The sequence below is a fragment of the Cottoperca gobio genome, chromosome 20, assembly GCF_900634415.1.
Source record: "Cottoperca gobio chromosome 20, fCotGob3.1, whole genome shotgun sequence".
NCBI classification, from domain to species: domain Eukaryota; kingdom Metazoa; phylum Chordata; class Actinopteri; order Perciformes; family Bovichtidae; genus Cottoperca; species Cottoperca gobio.
This window is the reverse complement of record NC_041374.1, coordinates 3,529,090-3,547,493: the sequence shown is the minus strand read 5'-3', so window position 1 is coordinate 3,547,493 and position 18,404 is coordinate 3,529,090. Positions and strand designations below refer to the sequence as shown.

Here is an 18,404-nt window from a genome sequence, read left to right as displayed (position 1 = left end):
GTAAGCTCTAAGGAGCGTTTTAGCATCTTTCAGCGCATTGTTTTTGCCTGCCATCCACCTTGTTTCTAGTTTCTATATTCTATCTATTTTTATCCTACACCTGGCAAGTCAAACAAAAATACAAACATTTCTTAAAAGAATAGTTTGACATACACTTCAGGTAGAGTTAGATGAGTAGATCAATACCACTGTCATGTCTGGACGCTAAACATGTAGCAGGGGCCAGACGCTTAGTAAAATAAACCCTTACGAGGACGTCATTTGTCAACTACTTCCTGTTATCAGGGTCTACTAATTCCAAGTAGCTAGGAGAAATTATAAATGCATACCAAGCAGAAGTTTGGGTTAATGGACAGAGCTCTGTTTCCTCCTGTTCCCAGTCTTTGTGCTAAGCTAACCGGCTACTGGCTCCAGCTACATATTTACCATTCACATAACAGTGGTATCAATCTTCTCGTCCAACTCTTAACAGAATGCTAATTCTTTAACATGACAAACAAAATTACAAGATAACAAATTACAATTACAAATGACGAGATACATAATGCTGTTTGTGTACTGAGAGAATCCCATGTCAACTTCCAGTTGCTCTTGGCCTCCTATATGGTCACTCTGAGGTATTGTTATTTTCCTCTGCACACTGAGGCAACAGTGAAACTGCAAAACTATGTCCTCCTCTCCTTTTTTTTTTTGCCGCAGGTTGAATGTGAAGTCTATCCTATAAATCTGCCTGACACATTTCCCTCCCACAGCTGCTGTGAAATTGTAATGTGGTGTTTTTGTGAAGGAGTAGAAATCATGTGAACAGTTTGAATTGTCCATACATTCTGAAGCTATACTATCACTATAATTGGACTTGCATATAGCTTCAGACCAGTTTGTGTATTCTACACCACAATATGGTGTTTAAAGTATGCATGTCTCAGTGTTGTTTTGGAGCTTTTACTCATCATAAAGTCCCTTCATGCTTTTGGAAGTCACGTAAGATGATGGGGGGAGGGCATTCAAGCTCACCTGGTCATTGTCTGCTTGTTTGCTCTGGGTCACAGGAGGCAAAGGGGAGGGGCACGCTGGCTTTGTAGCCAAAACAATCGAGGTAATGGTGAGACTGGCACCGAGCCACAGGGGAGCTCCAGGCAGTGGTACGGAAGATGCATTGTGCAAGAGGGAGTTTTAGTGTGCTGTATTCACAGCAGCCTGCTCACATGCAAAGCAAACCCTTTTCATGAGGTGTGCATCCTGAACTCTGTGAATTTACATAGGTAATAGCAGTCAGCAGGGATGATGGTGTGTGTCTTTGTTTGGGGGGGTGCTTCTGAGCACCCATTGTTTTTATCCATCTACATATCTATCCATGAGAAATCTGTTTGTATCTTAGCGTTGTTATTGAGTGAAAGAGGAAATGGGGGAAATAGTTAGTTTTTGAGGTTGAGGCAGTCAGACAGGTAAGTTTAGCTTTGGACTGGGGTGGAGTCAGAGTTGCCATAGTGACTCGTGATGTCACCGCTGGAGGGGCTCAGTTTACTTGTGAGTGCCTGCTGGAGCGAGCAGGCTGGCTGAGAGAGAGCCGTGTGAGTGCAGGACTGCAGCTCTGCAGAATAGGCGATGGATCCGAAGATTGTCTGGAAGCATGGCTGCGCACAGGAATAGAAATAAAGTTTTGACGTATACGGAATAAACTCCCATCGGCGCACGTGTAGACGCAATAAAGGTAGGACACTGGCGGAACATTTGCTGTTGTTTTTAGGCAGTCGGTGCATTCCCAGATATTCTCAACAACATTGCCTGCAATTGTGGGTAGTATGGATTACTGCGCTTTTTTCAGCAAAGTGTACTAGTGCGCCTCGGGAGTGTTTGTGCTGCAGCATAGTGCACACCAGCGGGCTGTGTCAGGTGCTGCAAACTTCCAAGAGGCGAATGCAAAAGTTGGCGCCCGAGTTTTATCGGGAGAGGGAAAAAACACGGACCAAAAAAGTGTTTGAGCGCAACCGAGTCCTTCAGTTTACTGATGCTTTGTCGCTGTGAAGTTGTCAGCAGTCGATCATCCATAAAATACAATCACATACCTGCAGCTGCCCATAATCTGAACGAGATGGCAATTACGCAGTCATTATTGTAAAGCAAACGATCTATTGCGAACGGAAGTGAAGGGTTATATCATAACAACGTGCCATATCTTGCAAGATATTGATCAGTGGTTATGATTATGGAAACTAATATACACAGTAAACACTGATTGTTACGCTGTGGCTGTTATTACTGCTACTGTACGTGTTTGTAATGGCGTCATGTTCGAATTAAATTGGCGTTTTTTGTTTAAACCAAATGTCTGATTTTAGTGAGTTATTTTTATTTATTTCAAATGTGTTTTTAGTGTCAATTGAGTTTAAAAAAAAAGAACCTGTTGTAGATACTGCCCTGTTTTCACTTCAATGTAACTCAATGGCTCCTGTTGAATTTTCTGTTTTTTCTGTTGCATTTCACTCATTCTTTGTAGTTTGTGTTATTTTATTGACAATTCTTTCCAATGGACTTTGGAGGTTTGCTTTTTTCTGGGATTAAATTCCATTATATTGCCTTTTGATTTGTCCAGGATGGTTAAATTTGTTGAAGCAAGAGGAAGATTTTCTCTTGCTTGTGTATGAACTTCTATAGAAAAATGTGGCCATGTGGTCATTCCGGGGTCATGGCTACATTTGTTTGGAATTTACTGTCCCTATTAGCGGTGGGTCATCTAACAGAGCTGCCTTATTGGTAGAGTTACAGTAAAAAATAAATCTGAATTTTGTAAAAGTCTTTGAAGTTCTGCTGAAACCCTGAAATGAGACAGAAAGATAAAATGATCTGGTGCTGCTGATTGTCCGTTTGTAAGACATGACACTCTTAAATTGCATTTGGAATGAAACTCCTCATGTTATTCAAATGTTGCCAGTGAGATTTGAGTGTTTGATGGCTCTTGAATGTCTCATGTCAGGGAAAATGAAACAAGATGCTGTCAGAAAGCAGACTGGTGTGAGCATGAATTATTGGCAAATAAACGTATGGCTGATAAATGAAACGAAAAGACGACTATTTGGCGTAATCTAATCCAGCGTGTCAAGAGGAATGCAATCATTCACCGCTTATACAAATGGCAGGAAATGAATTGAAACAAAACAAAAATGACAAGATTATTGAAGCATTTGTCATTTGGTGTCCTGGGGATGGCTAATTATTCTGTTTTGAGGAACAACTGCAAGAAAACAAGTCAAAGTGGCTAATAGATGATGCAGGATGCAACTAGCTGCGGTTCTCACGCAGACAAAAAGTGCCGACCATACAGGAAATACAACATCAGTGGCAACAAAGCATGCCTGAGAGGTGAGAAAGAATTGTCTCCGGAGGTTTGAGTTACAAAGGCGGAGATCTATCAAGGTCAAGCGGAGGTTGGGAAGATGATATCGCTTCCGTTTGAAAAGTGGATGACCCCACTCCACCCAGCATGACTGCACACACACACACACAGTGACTGATGTAGCCTTATATAAAGGACCCCTCAATTCTTCCCTCGTCTCCTCTGTGATCCTTAAACCTGTAACAAAAGCGAGTGGTTTAATTTCCTCCTCTCCCCATCAGGCCTGCAAAGACCTGGATCCCACCCAAGGGAGATGAGATAATATCCCACTGGCCTGACCACCACCCATCCTCTCGCCCCTCTCGCTCTCTCTCGCTCTCTGCCCCAGGGGCTTTGACGAGCATAAACTAAACCGCTTGACCGATCACAGACACACATACACACACCAAATTCCCTCTTTCCGCCCGTGTCTGTGTCTGTGTGAGATGAGCTGTGACTTGCTAGGCTCCTGGTTTCTCTACCGAGTGGAGCAGCCATGTTAGGACAGCTGTCTGCAGCTGTGGGCACCAGACAGACAGGTCTGTCACCTACAAACTGATAATCCACTAGCTGAAGAGAACACAGATTACAGTAACAGTGCGAGTGTCGAAATGGGTGCACTGTTTTCCAGTTCAGTTGTTTGACCGGTGCTCACGGTGGAGCATACAGTGTGTGGTTCAGTGTGTAGGTGTTGGAGAAAGGCGATGTCGTGTGTTTCTACGCACCAATCAGAATTGAACAATACGAGAATCAGATTCTGATCACATGTCTGTTTGCTTCTGGTGTCAGGAGGATAACCAGACATCCGAGTTTGTGATTCTTTTGTAATTCATTTACGGCTTTGTATTTGCGGTTAATGGTGGGACAATACAATCTCTTGGAATCAACGACTGATAAATAAATGGTTCTGTTTCTTGTATTTTGCTCCAGACATTGGAACTAAATGTCCTCTTTGTCAGTTTTTACCAGTTTCATCTTTTTTTGTCAGTGAAATGATGGCACACGTGTTGAACATGTTGTAAAAAGATGGCGTGCAACTCTTGAATTTAAAACACATCGTTCAAATGCATTGAAAAAATACCACATGTGTTTTAAGTCCATCTCAATTTCCTAATTACTTGAACCTTTAAGAAGTCTTGAAATACATCATGTGTTGGTTATTGTTAGCAACGTATAACGTCAGTAGTGTTTTGTGTTAAGTTATGATTCCCTACAAGTATGTAACTCCAACTATTTCAAAATATTTTAATGTACAAACAGAACTGTTCAAAGCTGATGTTATCAAAAATGTCCAAATGTCACTCGATGGTGTGGTGGTGACCCTTATCAAAGTCAACCTTTACCGACATGTTGGGCTTGTAAAGCTTTTCTTTTCAAAATGACAAAGCTATAAGAGAAACTATGATAATAATAATAATAAACATGTTAACATTATAATCCTTTTTTAAATAGATGTGCTTTCCAAGAAAGGCATGTCTGGATGAAAAAAACTAAACTTTAATGAGGGAAAGAAATTTGGAAGAAGCTTTGGAAAAGGATCACACAAGAAGAGATCCCTTTTCAGAATTAGAAATTGGGCAGCAAGTCAAAATCCGATCAGTATTACATGCTGCATTTAGTAACAACATCAATAAGATGGCAGGGTGCACACGATCTGCACCCTCTCTCCAATTAATGTAGGACAAAGCACATAAATACAGCTCATTTCTCATTGTACACAGTAAATGTACTGTAAAGTCTCCCTCTGAGACTTTGCCACATTTGGCCGGCCCCCCCACATACTTCTCTCTGTGGGCTCCCGGCCACGCTACTCTTGCTCCTCAGAACCAAGGTCGGCTAGATAACGCTGGCTCCGAGCATGCATTACCCTGCAAGAGATCTGACCATGATCAAAGAAACCAAAGAATTGTGAGGGAGGTTTTTTAGTGGGAGTGTTGTTTCTGTTTTTAACTGCAAAAAAGAAAAATAATTATTCTTTGTCTTCCACTACTGGCACAGTATTCATGCCGTATCACGAGAGTTGACAGAGATGAGCTGGTAAACACACATGCAGATTATAGCATACTGAAACATTCAACCCTGTGTGATGATTTCACTAAATGCCCTCTTTCTTTGCACCTTGTGTCTGAAATCACACAATCGGACACTGTGTGCAGCAGGTCTGCAGCAAAACATCTGTTTTTAATCATCCAACCAAAGCCCGGACTGTTTTTTAGCAGCATCTGCCACCTCTGCATGAATTGACACGTCGAGAGCTACTGCAAGTAACACAAACAAGAACCACACAAGGTTAATGACGGGCATGTGTCGACCTGCCAGTTAATGGGGGTTGTGTGGCGGGGGTTTTTGTTTTTTGGGGTGTAGCACCCCAACTGAGAGGACAAGCGATCCGTGGAGTGGCGCCAATGCTGTGGCTAATCCCAAGTGTCATGTGGTGGGGGTGGGGGGGTGAAGTTAAGCCGCTATGACAGAAGGCCCTGATGGACCTGCTCACTGATCACTGCTGATAATGAGTCAAGCCAGACAGAATTTTACACACAAACGCAATGCCAGTGTGTTAATCAGACCAGCTAATCAGGTCTGAGCTCTTTTCAGTGCACCATGCAGCAGCACAACAGAGCTGCATTAGCCCGGGCTTTAGTTAACAACAGCATTCGGAGTTGTCTTTATATTGTTGTTCCTCCGGTTCAACGGGCAGCTAGTCGTTACGAGGATCCTAAAAAACGTTCCGATGTTCTTGACAGATTTGCAGAGAATGGAGGTGAAATGTCTGAGACCTCTTGAACCTTACGCCCTCGCACGCCTTTGGGTGCAATTAAAACCGTTTGTCGATACAGCGGTTGCAGCCTGAGGAACATTCCTTGACATATTTTGCCAGCTAGGCTGTCATCTCGCAAACCTGCAAGAAGACAAGAAGCACAGTTTCTCCAGATATTCTTTGGAAGCATACAGACTAGTAAAACTATGGCCGAAAATGATGTACAGTATAAAGAGACTGCCATCTGATGCCATGAGATTAGTTTCCCTCCTCAAATGTCACATCTTTCCCAGATGTATTTGGGGTTTTGTTGGTCATTTATGTTTGTTTGGCACTTGAAAGACGCACTAGCCTGCGGGCATCTCTGCATCTTTTGTTTGTCCGCAAGATGATGCCAGTCATTGGACTAGATTGAAGAACTCATTTACTTTGAGTATTCGTCACCAGTCAGGATGATATAACGCACTCGCTCTCGTGATGATTCAAATCTCTGCTATGTATTCATGTTGCTGACGTTCTGTCTTCAGATTTTCAGTTTGAAGATCTGTCTTTTTGATGGATCGCCACTTGCACACCTGTTCATATTTTCCATATATTGGCTATATCTTTCCCAAGCTATATGACCCCCCCCCCCCCCCCCCCCCCCCCCCCCCTTAGAACCACGTGGGGAGGAAGCAAAGAGGGGTGTTCACCCTGTTTTCTCTATCTGTACTTCTGCTTTGCAAGTCTCTGCATGCAGCCTGACATCTGGACTCCAACTTGGGCCAAAGGTATGAGCCTTACTTCAAACGGCAAATCAGACACAGAGGCACACCAGCAACAGGATTTCACTACTGACCGGGCCAGCTTCAAGCATCTGGCACAAACCCTATTTTGATCTCCTGTGCTTTTATTTCTAGTCGGCTCTTCTCAGTGGAGACAAAGGGGTGGAGCGTGGGTGTGGGATAGAGACAAAGGCGCATGGCAGCAACTTGGCTCAAAGTCAGACTCTCTTTTCTAAATGTGTAAAATGCATTTTGAATGGAAAGAAAGAGAAAGCAGGCTTTTCTTTTACTTAACAAGAGGATGGGGAACACCTGGGATACGTGTAAGTATACAGTGGGAGAGCAGCTAATGGAATCAGGTAGCTAATAAAGAAAGGCAGGTCAGGTCAGTGCAGAGAAAGGTTGGTAGTGATTTAGCACCGGACACCTCGAGTGTTGGTGGACCAGAGTCATCTGGAACAGAGAGCTCAGAAGTGTGTGTCTTTGTGTGTGTGAGTAGTTTTTCTTATTGTGTCTGTCAGAGGTCAAAAACAGGTTGAATGCCTGTTACTACCAGAAACGATGGTTACACAAGTAATCAAAAAGCAGATAAGCACAGAAAATAGTATAAAATGAACTGTAGCAAACAGTGTTTCCATGACAAACGATGTGTATCATTGTTTCAACAAATGCAGAAACATTTGATGCATTTCTTTTAAGCGAAATACAAAACGTCAGTTTACTGCTGATTATCTGACTCTTTTCCTGCACACACTCTGCTGTGGGAGAGCAGGCATAATAAATCTTAGGCTCAGTGAAGGAGCGTACGTGGTCCTCTGTGACTTGTTAATTAGGCATGAATAGCAAAGCCATTATCGGGGCTGGTTTCACGGGACTAAAAAGGAGACCTGACACTTGACAAAATACTGTGATTTAAAACCAGCAAAAACTTCCAACATGCAAAAATGTAGTTTTGTTTGGCCCGTAATAGAATGATAGCCCCTTTGATCGCATTAGATTATATGTGGGTTTAAGTGTGTGCGACATGATGTAGAGGATGCGGGACTCCGGTTTCTCTGGAGAGAAGAAAGCCCTCTTTGTTTTGTTGACCACGGGCTCGGAGCCACACACACATCCACACATTCTCAGCTATACACCCTGAGAGGCTCAAATTAGACCTGCAAGGTCTTTTCTTTTACCCCAGAAGAGAAGCTCCCTGGAGACAGACCAGGTTCATGTGAGGACGTGTCATATAAATGGGCTTTCCGAAATAGGAGCATAGCTTTGTCCGCCGTGTATAAATGGATGGGTGCTCTTTGTGTTTCACTATAGAGGGATCCTGTGTGTGTGTGTGTGTGTGTGTGTGTGTGTGTGTGTGAGATAGTTAATCACATTTATTGCGTTATTCTAGCTTTCTGTGTACAGAGAGGTTAAATGTGTTTTGCTCTTCGTGAAGTGATATTAAAGAACAAGTCTTGACAGATCGCGGCTCCGCAGCCCTGTCGGCAAATAGTTTGTATGTATTTGTTTGGTAAGAGAGACAGTGAGCGAGAAGGGGTGAGAGACTTAATGTGTGTACACTCGTAGGAGTGTGCAAATCATTGCATGCAAGGCTAGTAAATGATCTGCCTGACTTGGTCTAAGTCTGGACCTGTAATATTATGCAACACCTTGATTTGCATGGCTCAAACCACAACAAAGAGCCTTGTCAATAAACATGGGAATAGGAAACAAAGCAACATTGCTCTTCCTGTAATTATCTCAACATTCATTATCATACAATGTGCCCAGAAACCAAACTAGGAATAGTTCAGCATTATTTTTTAGGTGTGTGTGTGTGTGTGTGTGTGTGTGTGTGTGTGTGTGCTCTATAGGACGAGGGCCTGCTGAGTATATCTTGCATAGGCTCTCGGGATCCCTGAGGGGAGAGCAGGGTCTTATCTCCTCGGGGCATCCGCTAGAGCAGAAAGGGAAGGGAGCAGGACAGGGCAGTTGTGCAGAGCGAGTGTACGAGGGCTGAAATAACAGTGGAGGAAGTGACCCTGTTTCCAGTCCTGCATGAAGTCACTGCTGGAAGGAGATCTTCACCGCTCTGATATGGTAAATACTACGTTCATGCTTTTTAAGATCGTTTACAATGTGACCATTTTGCTTAAAATGTTTTTAGTTCGATTGAACCTGACTTAGTCATACGGGCTATTAAAAGTACTCGTGGCGTAGAAGCACAAGACTGTTTCCTCCTCCACCAACTCCCCATTGGTTGATATATCTGATGGTCACGCAAAGTTGACTTTTGTAACCTCTGTCATTCAGAGGAGTGGGCGATGTCTGCTGGTGATAACCGTGCCTAACTCATGTATGCGTGAGTGGGTGAAATCAATTGGACGGTGTAGCTCAGTTGTTGGAAATGTCAGTGGCGGAAGAGATAGTCATCTCGCCTCCCCTCTGCTCACGGCTCAACAGGCACAGTATAGTGTCTGTTGTGCACAACATTTGTAATCTGAATGACAGATCTGCTTGATTATATTTGACTTGCCAATGTAATATTTGAACAATGACATGGTAACGGCTCTCATTGCTCTGCCCGTACACTTCTGCTGTGGACCTTTGATTAGAAAGTTGTAGATAGCTGGCCACAACTTCTGGCTTCACCTTCGCTGTCAGCTTTGACTGTGGATACTATAAAGTCATCTTCTTTTAACACGCCAATTAGCAAACGAGCCCATCTCTGAAAGGTCATCTGGGGATTTGGATGCAGGGATTAGAGCAGGAATGCATCAGAGGAGGGAGGGAGAGAGGGATGTGGTAGCGATGAATGGGAATGGATGACTAGGGGATTTCAATATAATTTCATTAAGGCTCAGGGAGACAAAGGATGATGGTCTGTCCACAGACAGCATACGGACCGGGCGCTGACAGGTTGATTGACAGTGGCTTTATGATTTCAAGTTGAGCAGCGCTGCAGTGGCACGGAGTTTTAGACTCGGAGGTGTTTCTGATGAACTCAGAAGTGTGTGCCTGATTTAGTTTGAACTTAAATTTCTGTGGAAAAGCTGTGCCACACTTCGACCTTTTTAGACAATGCTAAAAAAAAAAGAGGACAGTAATAACGCAGTGTGTTGCTCGAGGACACAAATACTAAAGCTTCTTACTCAAATGTGACGCTTACCACATTGACTCAATACTCTAAGTGGAATAATGAGCCTGGATGAGACAAGTTAAGTAAGAGGTTAACCGTCTGCAGAGCTACCGTCTTCTGTGTATGTGTTTGCCATACAGATCAGACCAGGTAATTACAGTTAGCTCTATTTCCGCTCCCTAGAGCTCGGGCCAAATTAGCATCTTAAGTGGAAAGCTGTGCTCACAACACTGGAGTTTGTGTTTAAAGCCACACAAGCTTCCACTCTCGTGTTTACATTCTTTAACATGTGCAAAGATAATATAACATGAGTGATTGAAACTTGTTTCTCTGGTTAGCTGTGTGCGTGTGAGTGTGTTCTCTCTGTGTACATAAGAGGTGATCAGTGAGTGCACGCTATTGTAGTCGGACCCTGGCATTGGCTTTAGATAAATACATAAAAGGTATCTATAACTTCTTGGCCTGACTTTGTATCTTTTGTCACAGATCTCCAAAATGATGCAACCCAAAGATCAACAGGTGTGCAGAGATGAGATGTCAGGAGAATGTGGAAGCCAGGCTGTGTCATGAGAAAGCTATTATACACCCAACTATTTTATTATATAAGAAGGTAGGCACCAATCAGTGGGCTTTGTGTAGGCTGGCAGCATGTGTGGTGCGTGACGCTCTGGCAGCTATACTTAAAGCTACATGAGTGACACAGCAGGTTCCTGTTGGGAGCTGCCATCATTCGTAACAATCGTGATTTACTTTAATCGCTCCGTCTCAGCTCCGCATGTCAGTCTGTCTGTCAGGAGCAAAGACATGGGCCGCATGATATAACATAATCTGTTCTGCTTGGTGAAGTCATGCAACATTGTCCCTTTACTTTGAAATGGCTCTTTAATATTCAAGACAGGTGACAGCCAGGTAACAATGAATAGCACCCACACTGTTCATGCAGGCTCACAAGGTTCTTTTTCAAAGAAAGTACAATGCATTGTATAACACGTGTAGCAGCACTGACACATTTTGAATTTCATTTGGGTAATGCGGACACGCAAACCTGAGCTTTCTTCATTATGACAGCGTGTTTGTCCGACCACTGTTGCATAAATGTTTTCAGGACGTCCTGTGTTCGGGTCAGATTTTCTGGAACAATGGCCTGACTCACTCATGCGTGCACTCAGTCTCTCCTTGTATCCCTCTCTTTCAAACATAAACACACACACACACACACACACACACACACACACTTTAGCATTTTTTTACCGCAAGCATGGTTGTTTGCCTAACCGCCACTTGTCCATATCACATTACACTTGACATCCATTTAATATAAAGCTGCTGCAAGGGGTGTTCAAGACAATTAGAAACCTTAAGATACACAACATTGTGCCTTCGTGAGCGAGCTCCTAATGGACATGAACATTTATATGACACTGTTATTTCCAGACCTGCTCTAACATACTGGAATCATGATGAGTATTTGACACAGTTCAATAACAACCCACTGTCTGCAGCACTTCACAGACAATCCACCATCTTTGTAGTAGTTCTTTGACACTTCCAAGAGCAATTTTTTATACACGTTCCTTCTCAGGGGGCTCTTTTCGTGACTCTATAACTTGTCATATACCTGCGATAACCTAATGTTGGTGTCTCGGTTTCACATTCATCATAGTTGTCAGAGCAAATGTGGCGTACAAAGGGAGCCGCTGCTGAAAAAGCAGAACCACAGGCTGTGCGGTTGTGACTGAGAAGGGGGGGAAATCACTGGTGTGGAATATGTACTGTAGGTGCGAGCAGGTTGAAGCAGGTTTTACGGCGCTAATCAGTGGTTAGCCTGCGGTTTTTACATCTGGACCCTAAAGTGGGAAGCGGTTAGCCGCGGTAGGAAGTGGCTTTTGATGCAAGCATTTCGGCAATATCAGACGTAGCCGTTGTCAGAATGATGATCTCTGCGTGCATGCATGAGAAAGAGGGAGGGAGGGAGATGAGTTCATCTGAACTAAACAGTTGACCTTTGGATGGGACACCTCATTTGTCAGATGTGGAATAGTGTGGTGTGGTTTAACTTAATTGCCTCTTTCCACAGGGAGGCAGAAGGTCTCATTTGCAATTTCGTGCACTTTTAAATGTGACTGCTTCTGCTTTAACTATCTTTGTCTCCTGTGCAATGCTTCTCCAGCTGTGTCATTGTGTCTATTCAAATGTTTTCCTGCAACCATTTTAGTTAGCGTACTAAAGAGTTAAACAAAAAGGATGCAATAGTTACATAGTTTTGTTTTAACTACGATTTTGGCACACAGGCATTTTAGATGGAGTAGTTTCATCATGTGAGTCTTCCATGAATAGTGTCGATCGATACCACTGTCATATCTGTCCTTATATCTGGAGTTAGCAGAGGCTTAGCTTAGCTTAGCATAAAGACTTGAAACGGCTAGCCTGCCTCCATATGTACTGCATGATCGATGACAATCTGAAACTGAAATGTAATGATATGATCATTTCATGTAATTGTTGTACAAAATTTTCTTCTGCAAATAAATAATTTCAGCCGTTTTGTATTTTCTTTTCAAACGAACATAATTAGTTATTGACATTTTTGTTTTATATTGATTTCAGCTTTACAGCCCAGCCCTACATGATGGCTATAGTATTCATTTACTTCCCCAAGTATGTTTTTTCCTGCAATAAACTCATAAAACATGTTAGTGAAGTAAACATTTATAGTTAAGTAAAAGTTTTTCTTCCTCCGCTTTGGTATTTCATAAGATATTGGATTACTCTGCCGGACCGGGCTAACATAATGACTACCTACAGGTGACGGTGGAAGCCAATATGACTCAACATTCCCAAGGGTGACACAGTAGCACATGAGAAGAAAGAACAGCAGTGTGGGAGGGCCGTTTGGACCCACCAACATTGAATACGTTCATAAATCATTCAGTGTTCAGATTAAATTTCCCAACACATGTCTGGTTTCAGGTGACACGTCAACTCCGTGTGACCCTTCTGTTTTAAAAGGTCATAATCAGCATGTATTAACAGTATAAGAGTACTTTTTTTATTCATGAAATAATACATTCATTTTTTTATCAGTGGCTGCTGCAGCCTAAGCGTATTTCCGTGGAATTACAGGAGTTGAGTGATGGCTCAGCAGTTTTTCCTGCTGTGTCAGGTCATTATTAATTTGTATCACATACAGTAAATGCTTGACAAGTATTACACAAGGGGATGAAAGTGGTGATGATTTGAAATGCTCTATGGATATTGTATAATATTAATAAAGGCAATAATGTAATTAATAGAAATGATCAAGATTTCAGCACTCCATAAACTCAGATGGAAAGGATTGTGAAGAGACATTTACTTCCAGGTTGTCCTTTCAGCCTCGTTCTACTTCTCTTTGGTCTGCTGTTGACTTTGATTTGTTTCCATGGTTCCTCTGTTTTGTTTGATGACCATTTCTTTCTCCACCTCACCCTCCCACTGGCATGGGTTAGCCTTTTGCTTTTTTTCTCCTTCTCATCTTTTCTCTCCCATCAGTCTTTACAGGGCATGCTCTCCTCCCTTCACTCTGAGCTTGACATTCAGAGGTACTTGATGAAAATCCAATTGCCCCACAGAGTTAGTCAGCCTTTTATCTTATCTGCATCATCGGATTGTGCGTGCGTGCGTGCGTGGCTCTTCTGTTTGCATCCTCACTAACACCTGCTGTGTGACCATGTTCACAAAACGTGGGCCCCTGTGCCGCTCAGCGTCTGACCTGTCTGTGCCTGCCAAGCACACTTGGCTGCCAGGATAAACCAGTTCTGGCCACGAACCAACAAATGTCAACTGCGCTTAATATGAAATACTTTATTTGCCTGTACGTGTACAAGTGTGAGAAGAAATCAGCGTGTGCGTGCAGGTGTGTTGCAGATAACCTGGTGGACCTGGCCTTTCGTCTCCAGCTGCATTAGCTCTGCAGCACCGCGCTTCTGCCAGGGAAGATGAGCCTTTCATAAAGAGCCCAGTGTTCACTGACCCCTCACTTTTTGCTCGTCCCCGTGCTACAGATCACCTTACAGCGCCGCACAATGCCTCCACGGGCTCTGTGGCCTCGTCACACGTCGTCTTATTGTAGCTGTGGCTTGCGGATGCCACGGCAACCAACATCAGATTACAGAATATGATCTTCAAGTCGTCACGACACAATTCTCGATCCTTAATCGGTGGTAAAAAAAAAGTATCTTTGTTTAGTCGTAGTGCAGCTTTCTGTTTGAACTCCTCCAGTGTGTCATCGTGCAGCTTTTGAACTCTTTGTTATTATCATTATTAAATCAGACCCCGGCTCATGAAATGTAAAAGTTGACGCTCCTGTAGTTTGATTAGAAGTGTCATCATGCTTGATAACTCGTATGTGCTGTGATGTGCTTGTGCGACAGTACTGAGCAGTGTTCGATGAATGATTAACACTTCTCTGCACGTTTGCATGACTGCAGTCGTTTGGTTTATTCAGTTGTTGTGCTGGAGTCAAGCTTCACATCAAAGGTGCTTTATTCCAGCTCGCCGAAGAATGTGTGTGAGTCATAACACTTGACATCGTCAGAGCGGCAGATACAGTTATATTTTCCAACTCTGCCAAATGCATCGTATCCCTAAAATGTTTGAAACTTTTTGGAAAATTGGAAAGCTTTTGTTTGTGCCATTTGAAGAATGAAAATAACGAATGCATGTGCCGTATCGTATTGTGTACGGTCCATGGTCTAACCCTTACCGTTTCATGTTTCCATGTCCCTCCCCCTCCAGAGCAGAAGCCCCAAGCACGGCCCCAGCGTCGGCGATCAGCTTGACCACCTATCACTGGCCTCCCTGGAGTCGTTGGACGCCATGTCCGAGTCCGACGCACCCACAGCCTTCACCCGCGGCAGCCGGGTTCGTGCTAGCCTGCCCGTGGTGCGATCGACCAACCAGACAAGGGACCGCTCGCTAGGTACGCTGTGTATGAGGCTTTTTGGTTGACTACAGTTCAGACAGTTGTTAAGCTTTGCTGCTTGTTGTTGAATGTGAAATAATGTGTCACTCAACTGTTCTGTCTCTCTCTCAAAATCCCCAAACTTCTATTATATCATCTATTAAGAACTTATGGAGAATAAAGTCTCTCAAATCTTAAATGGACTTTTGTGAATAGACGGAGGTGAAAGTGAATTGACGTTAATCCTCTTGGATAACCTACCTTTAGCATCTTTGTGGGTTTTTTTGAAAAGCATAATCTTGACTTAATCTTAACTTAAGAACTCTCTGAAATAACTCCTTACCACACCACGATCTTACCGCTTCACCTTGTCCAAGTCTTTCTCTCTCTCTCTCTCTCTCTCTCTCTCCATCTATCGTCTCCTCTCCTCCCTCCTTCCTTTCTCCACCTCGGCTCACAGCTCCGCTTTAATTAGAATTCATTCCCTCTGTAGTGAAAGATTAGGGAATCCATCCACAATGTGCCATCGTGTTATTGACAGGATTAGAAATGGGTCGTCTTATCAACACGCATGGTGCTTCATTTGCATCCATATGCTGGGACGCTGTGAGTTGTGCAGAATTAGGTTTCTGTATTAGGGTGAGAAAGTTAGAAATAGTTTTAAAACTTCCCAAACAAAGTGTTGAGTCTGTAGTTATTTAGGAGGATATAGTCTTCAAAGGTGGCTCACAACTCAGCAAGGCATCTGCTACTGGATAGAAGCGAAGCATCTGAATGACACGCCTTTTGACCAAAGTGAAAATGAATAAAACTATAGGGTGCCGTTTTCCACACTTTGTGTGCCAGTAAGCGCCTCGTGCTTTGCTTGAGAAGAAAAACTTTTAACAGATATGCTTTACCACACATGCATGACCATGCACATACACACACTCACACACTCACACATGCCCCAGCTCTTTCTTTTTCCCTCTCAAAAACATCAGGACAAAGCGTTATGACAGTGGGGGGTTATGGTGTGATAAAGGGGGAGGAGAGGAAAAAGGGGCACCCCTTAACTACAGTGTCCCTCCCACAGCCTCTCACGCACGCACACAAACACACCGGCACACACTACGCTGGGTCCCAACGGACATTTGGGGCTGAGTATCTTCAGCTCGTACTGTAGGAGTTGTCGCGTGGTCTTTTCCAGAGCATCACAAGACTTAACAGAAAACAGGAAATCCTAAAAACCCTGAATGTGAGTATCAGATTTCATCAAGAGTGTGGCATCAAGTGTATTGAATTTCAAGTGATCGATTCTGTGGTTCTAATATAGCATGTTCTGCTTTGTGATGATATTGACGGACAACAGGATGAAAGTTTGTCAGGATTGCGCTTCGTTTAAACTTTTTGTGTCCCATTTGGAAGAAATGTGGAAAAACGTTTAAAGAGCAGACAGTCTGCAGTGCTGTGCCCATTTGGTCAGGAAACCCACTGGCCATTTGCTTCCAATCCTGAGTGAAACCAGGCGCTCAGGAATGTAAAACAACTCTGCGTTAGAACCGCGCTATTGAACTTTGTTGCGGCAAATAAAAACCGATGTTAAAGAATTCCGATCTTCTTAATGCGTGCTCAATCAATGGCGCTTTGTCATCAAACTTATTTGCTTTAATTGCCAACATCTGGATGAAAACTAGCCGCCTGTTAACATAACGGCTCTCAGGGGAAGGATGTTATTCTGCAAGTGGGCACTTTGTTAAGTTATTACTACCCAGAAAGCCAGACAGACCAGAAAGAGCAACGATAGACTCAGCAATTTTATTTCCTGGATTTGCCCTCTCAATGTCTCACCCTGTCTCATGGAGCATGTAGGATCTTGTATAATATTTCACCAACATCTGGTAGCTTTTACGGACTCTGTCCTTTTATGGGGTTAAAGTAAAACCATTCCTCCTTTCCCTTTTAAAAAGCAGCTTTTTTGACATTGAAATGACTGATTTATATGTATCACATGTGTGTCTTTTGTCTCAGCAGTTCATTAAATTCTCATTAAATACGACACAAAACGTATTAAACTCCTTTGTTGTTTTCATTAAAGCTATATGCTACAGATAAATCCAATAAAGAATCAGTGCCATGCTGTTTGGAACAGTGAATCAGAGAATACAATTAGAAGTGTTTTTGTTCTTATCCCTGGAATTGTTTATACAAGTGCAGTGTGGGCGTGTCAAGAAATGTTGTGTGGGAGACATCTGTTTTTGTAAAGCACAGTACAGAAGCCACACCCAGGGTTCAGAGGTTCAGGCTTTGGTCTTTTTAATGCACAACTTGTACTCTTCCACCCTGAGCACACAGCCCTGCTTCTGCCCCAGACTAATTTGTCTGGAATATACGTGCACAACACAAACAGGAGCTAAGCGGCGTTCAATAGCACGTCTTTTACAAGTATGGTACTGAAATTCTACCCCTAAAACTATTCACCACTATTCACTTCAAAGGTGTTGATGTCCTTGGGGCAACAATCGAGGGGAAGCATTCATTCTGAAGCCTAATTCAACAGTAACAGTTAAGGACAGTTCATCATCCACATGTTGAGAAACTGAAGAGGATGAAAGTGAAAGAGGATATTTGCACATTTTAATCTGGACAAACATCTGCACTGGTCCGTGCGCTGAGCAGCCAGGGTCAGACATTGTGAAGTGGGCAGGGTGCCAACTGTGTTTTCACAGGTCAGGAATGGCACAGGAAAAGGGGATTGCAATAAGCAAGTCTTTATGTTTGACCTGCTCTGTTGTTTTGTTTCCTGTTCTTACATTAATCCAAAAAGAGAAATAGCTGAAAAAGGTCAGAATCCAGATTTATAACTTTACATCCTTAGCAATCAGTCGCTGATTTCAATTGCTAAGTCAATACTTAAGACTAAAAGCCCTGAAGTGCTTGTTAATTGGAAGGTTTTCACTATTAATTGGCTTCATTAAGTGTTGTGATTATATGAACAGATTCACACTACAAGGAGAACTTCTTTAGCATCTGAGTACAATCTGTGAGAGAAACAAAACAACTGTTAGCGCCTGACTAAGTCATAGGAAACATTTTCATTGATTTAAAAAGAGTTGTTTTCTGTGTGCAGGTGTGCTGTACCTGCAGTACGGTGACGAGACCAAACAGCTCCGCATGCCCAACGAGATCACCAGCATCGACACTATCAGAGCTCTGTTTGTCAGTGCCTTCTCGCAGCAGCTCAACATGAAGATGTTGGAGTCGCCCAGCGTCGCCATCTACGTCAAAGACGACATGAGAAATGTGTACTACGAGCTCACTGATGTCAGGTAAAGGAGTATGTTTGTGGCGCATGTATTGTGTTTGTCCTACGTTTTTAACGGGACATCCAGGGTTCATAACGCTCCTCTGAAGGTCCTTTCCTTTCCCCCTCTCTGAGAACCTTCTGTCTAAACTTCCCCTGCACAGGA

At 43.1% G+C, this 18,404-nt stretch overlaps 1 protein-coding gene across 1 annotated transcript in view; it reads left to right on the top strand.

Moving 5' to 3' along the window:
• Positions 1-18,404, top strand: part of kiaa1217 (KIAA1217 ortholog) — an 81,395-nt gene that overhangs the window by 41,194 nt on the left and 21,797 nt on the right. The window contains exons 3-4 of the mRNA XM_029457477.1: positions 14,790-14,973; positions 18,065-18,263. Coding sequence (XP_029313337.1) covers positions 14,790-14,973; positions 18,065-18,263 — 383 coding nt within the window. The remainder of the gene's footprint in view (positions 1-14,789; positions 14,974-18,064; positions 18,264-18,404) is intronic.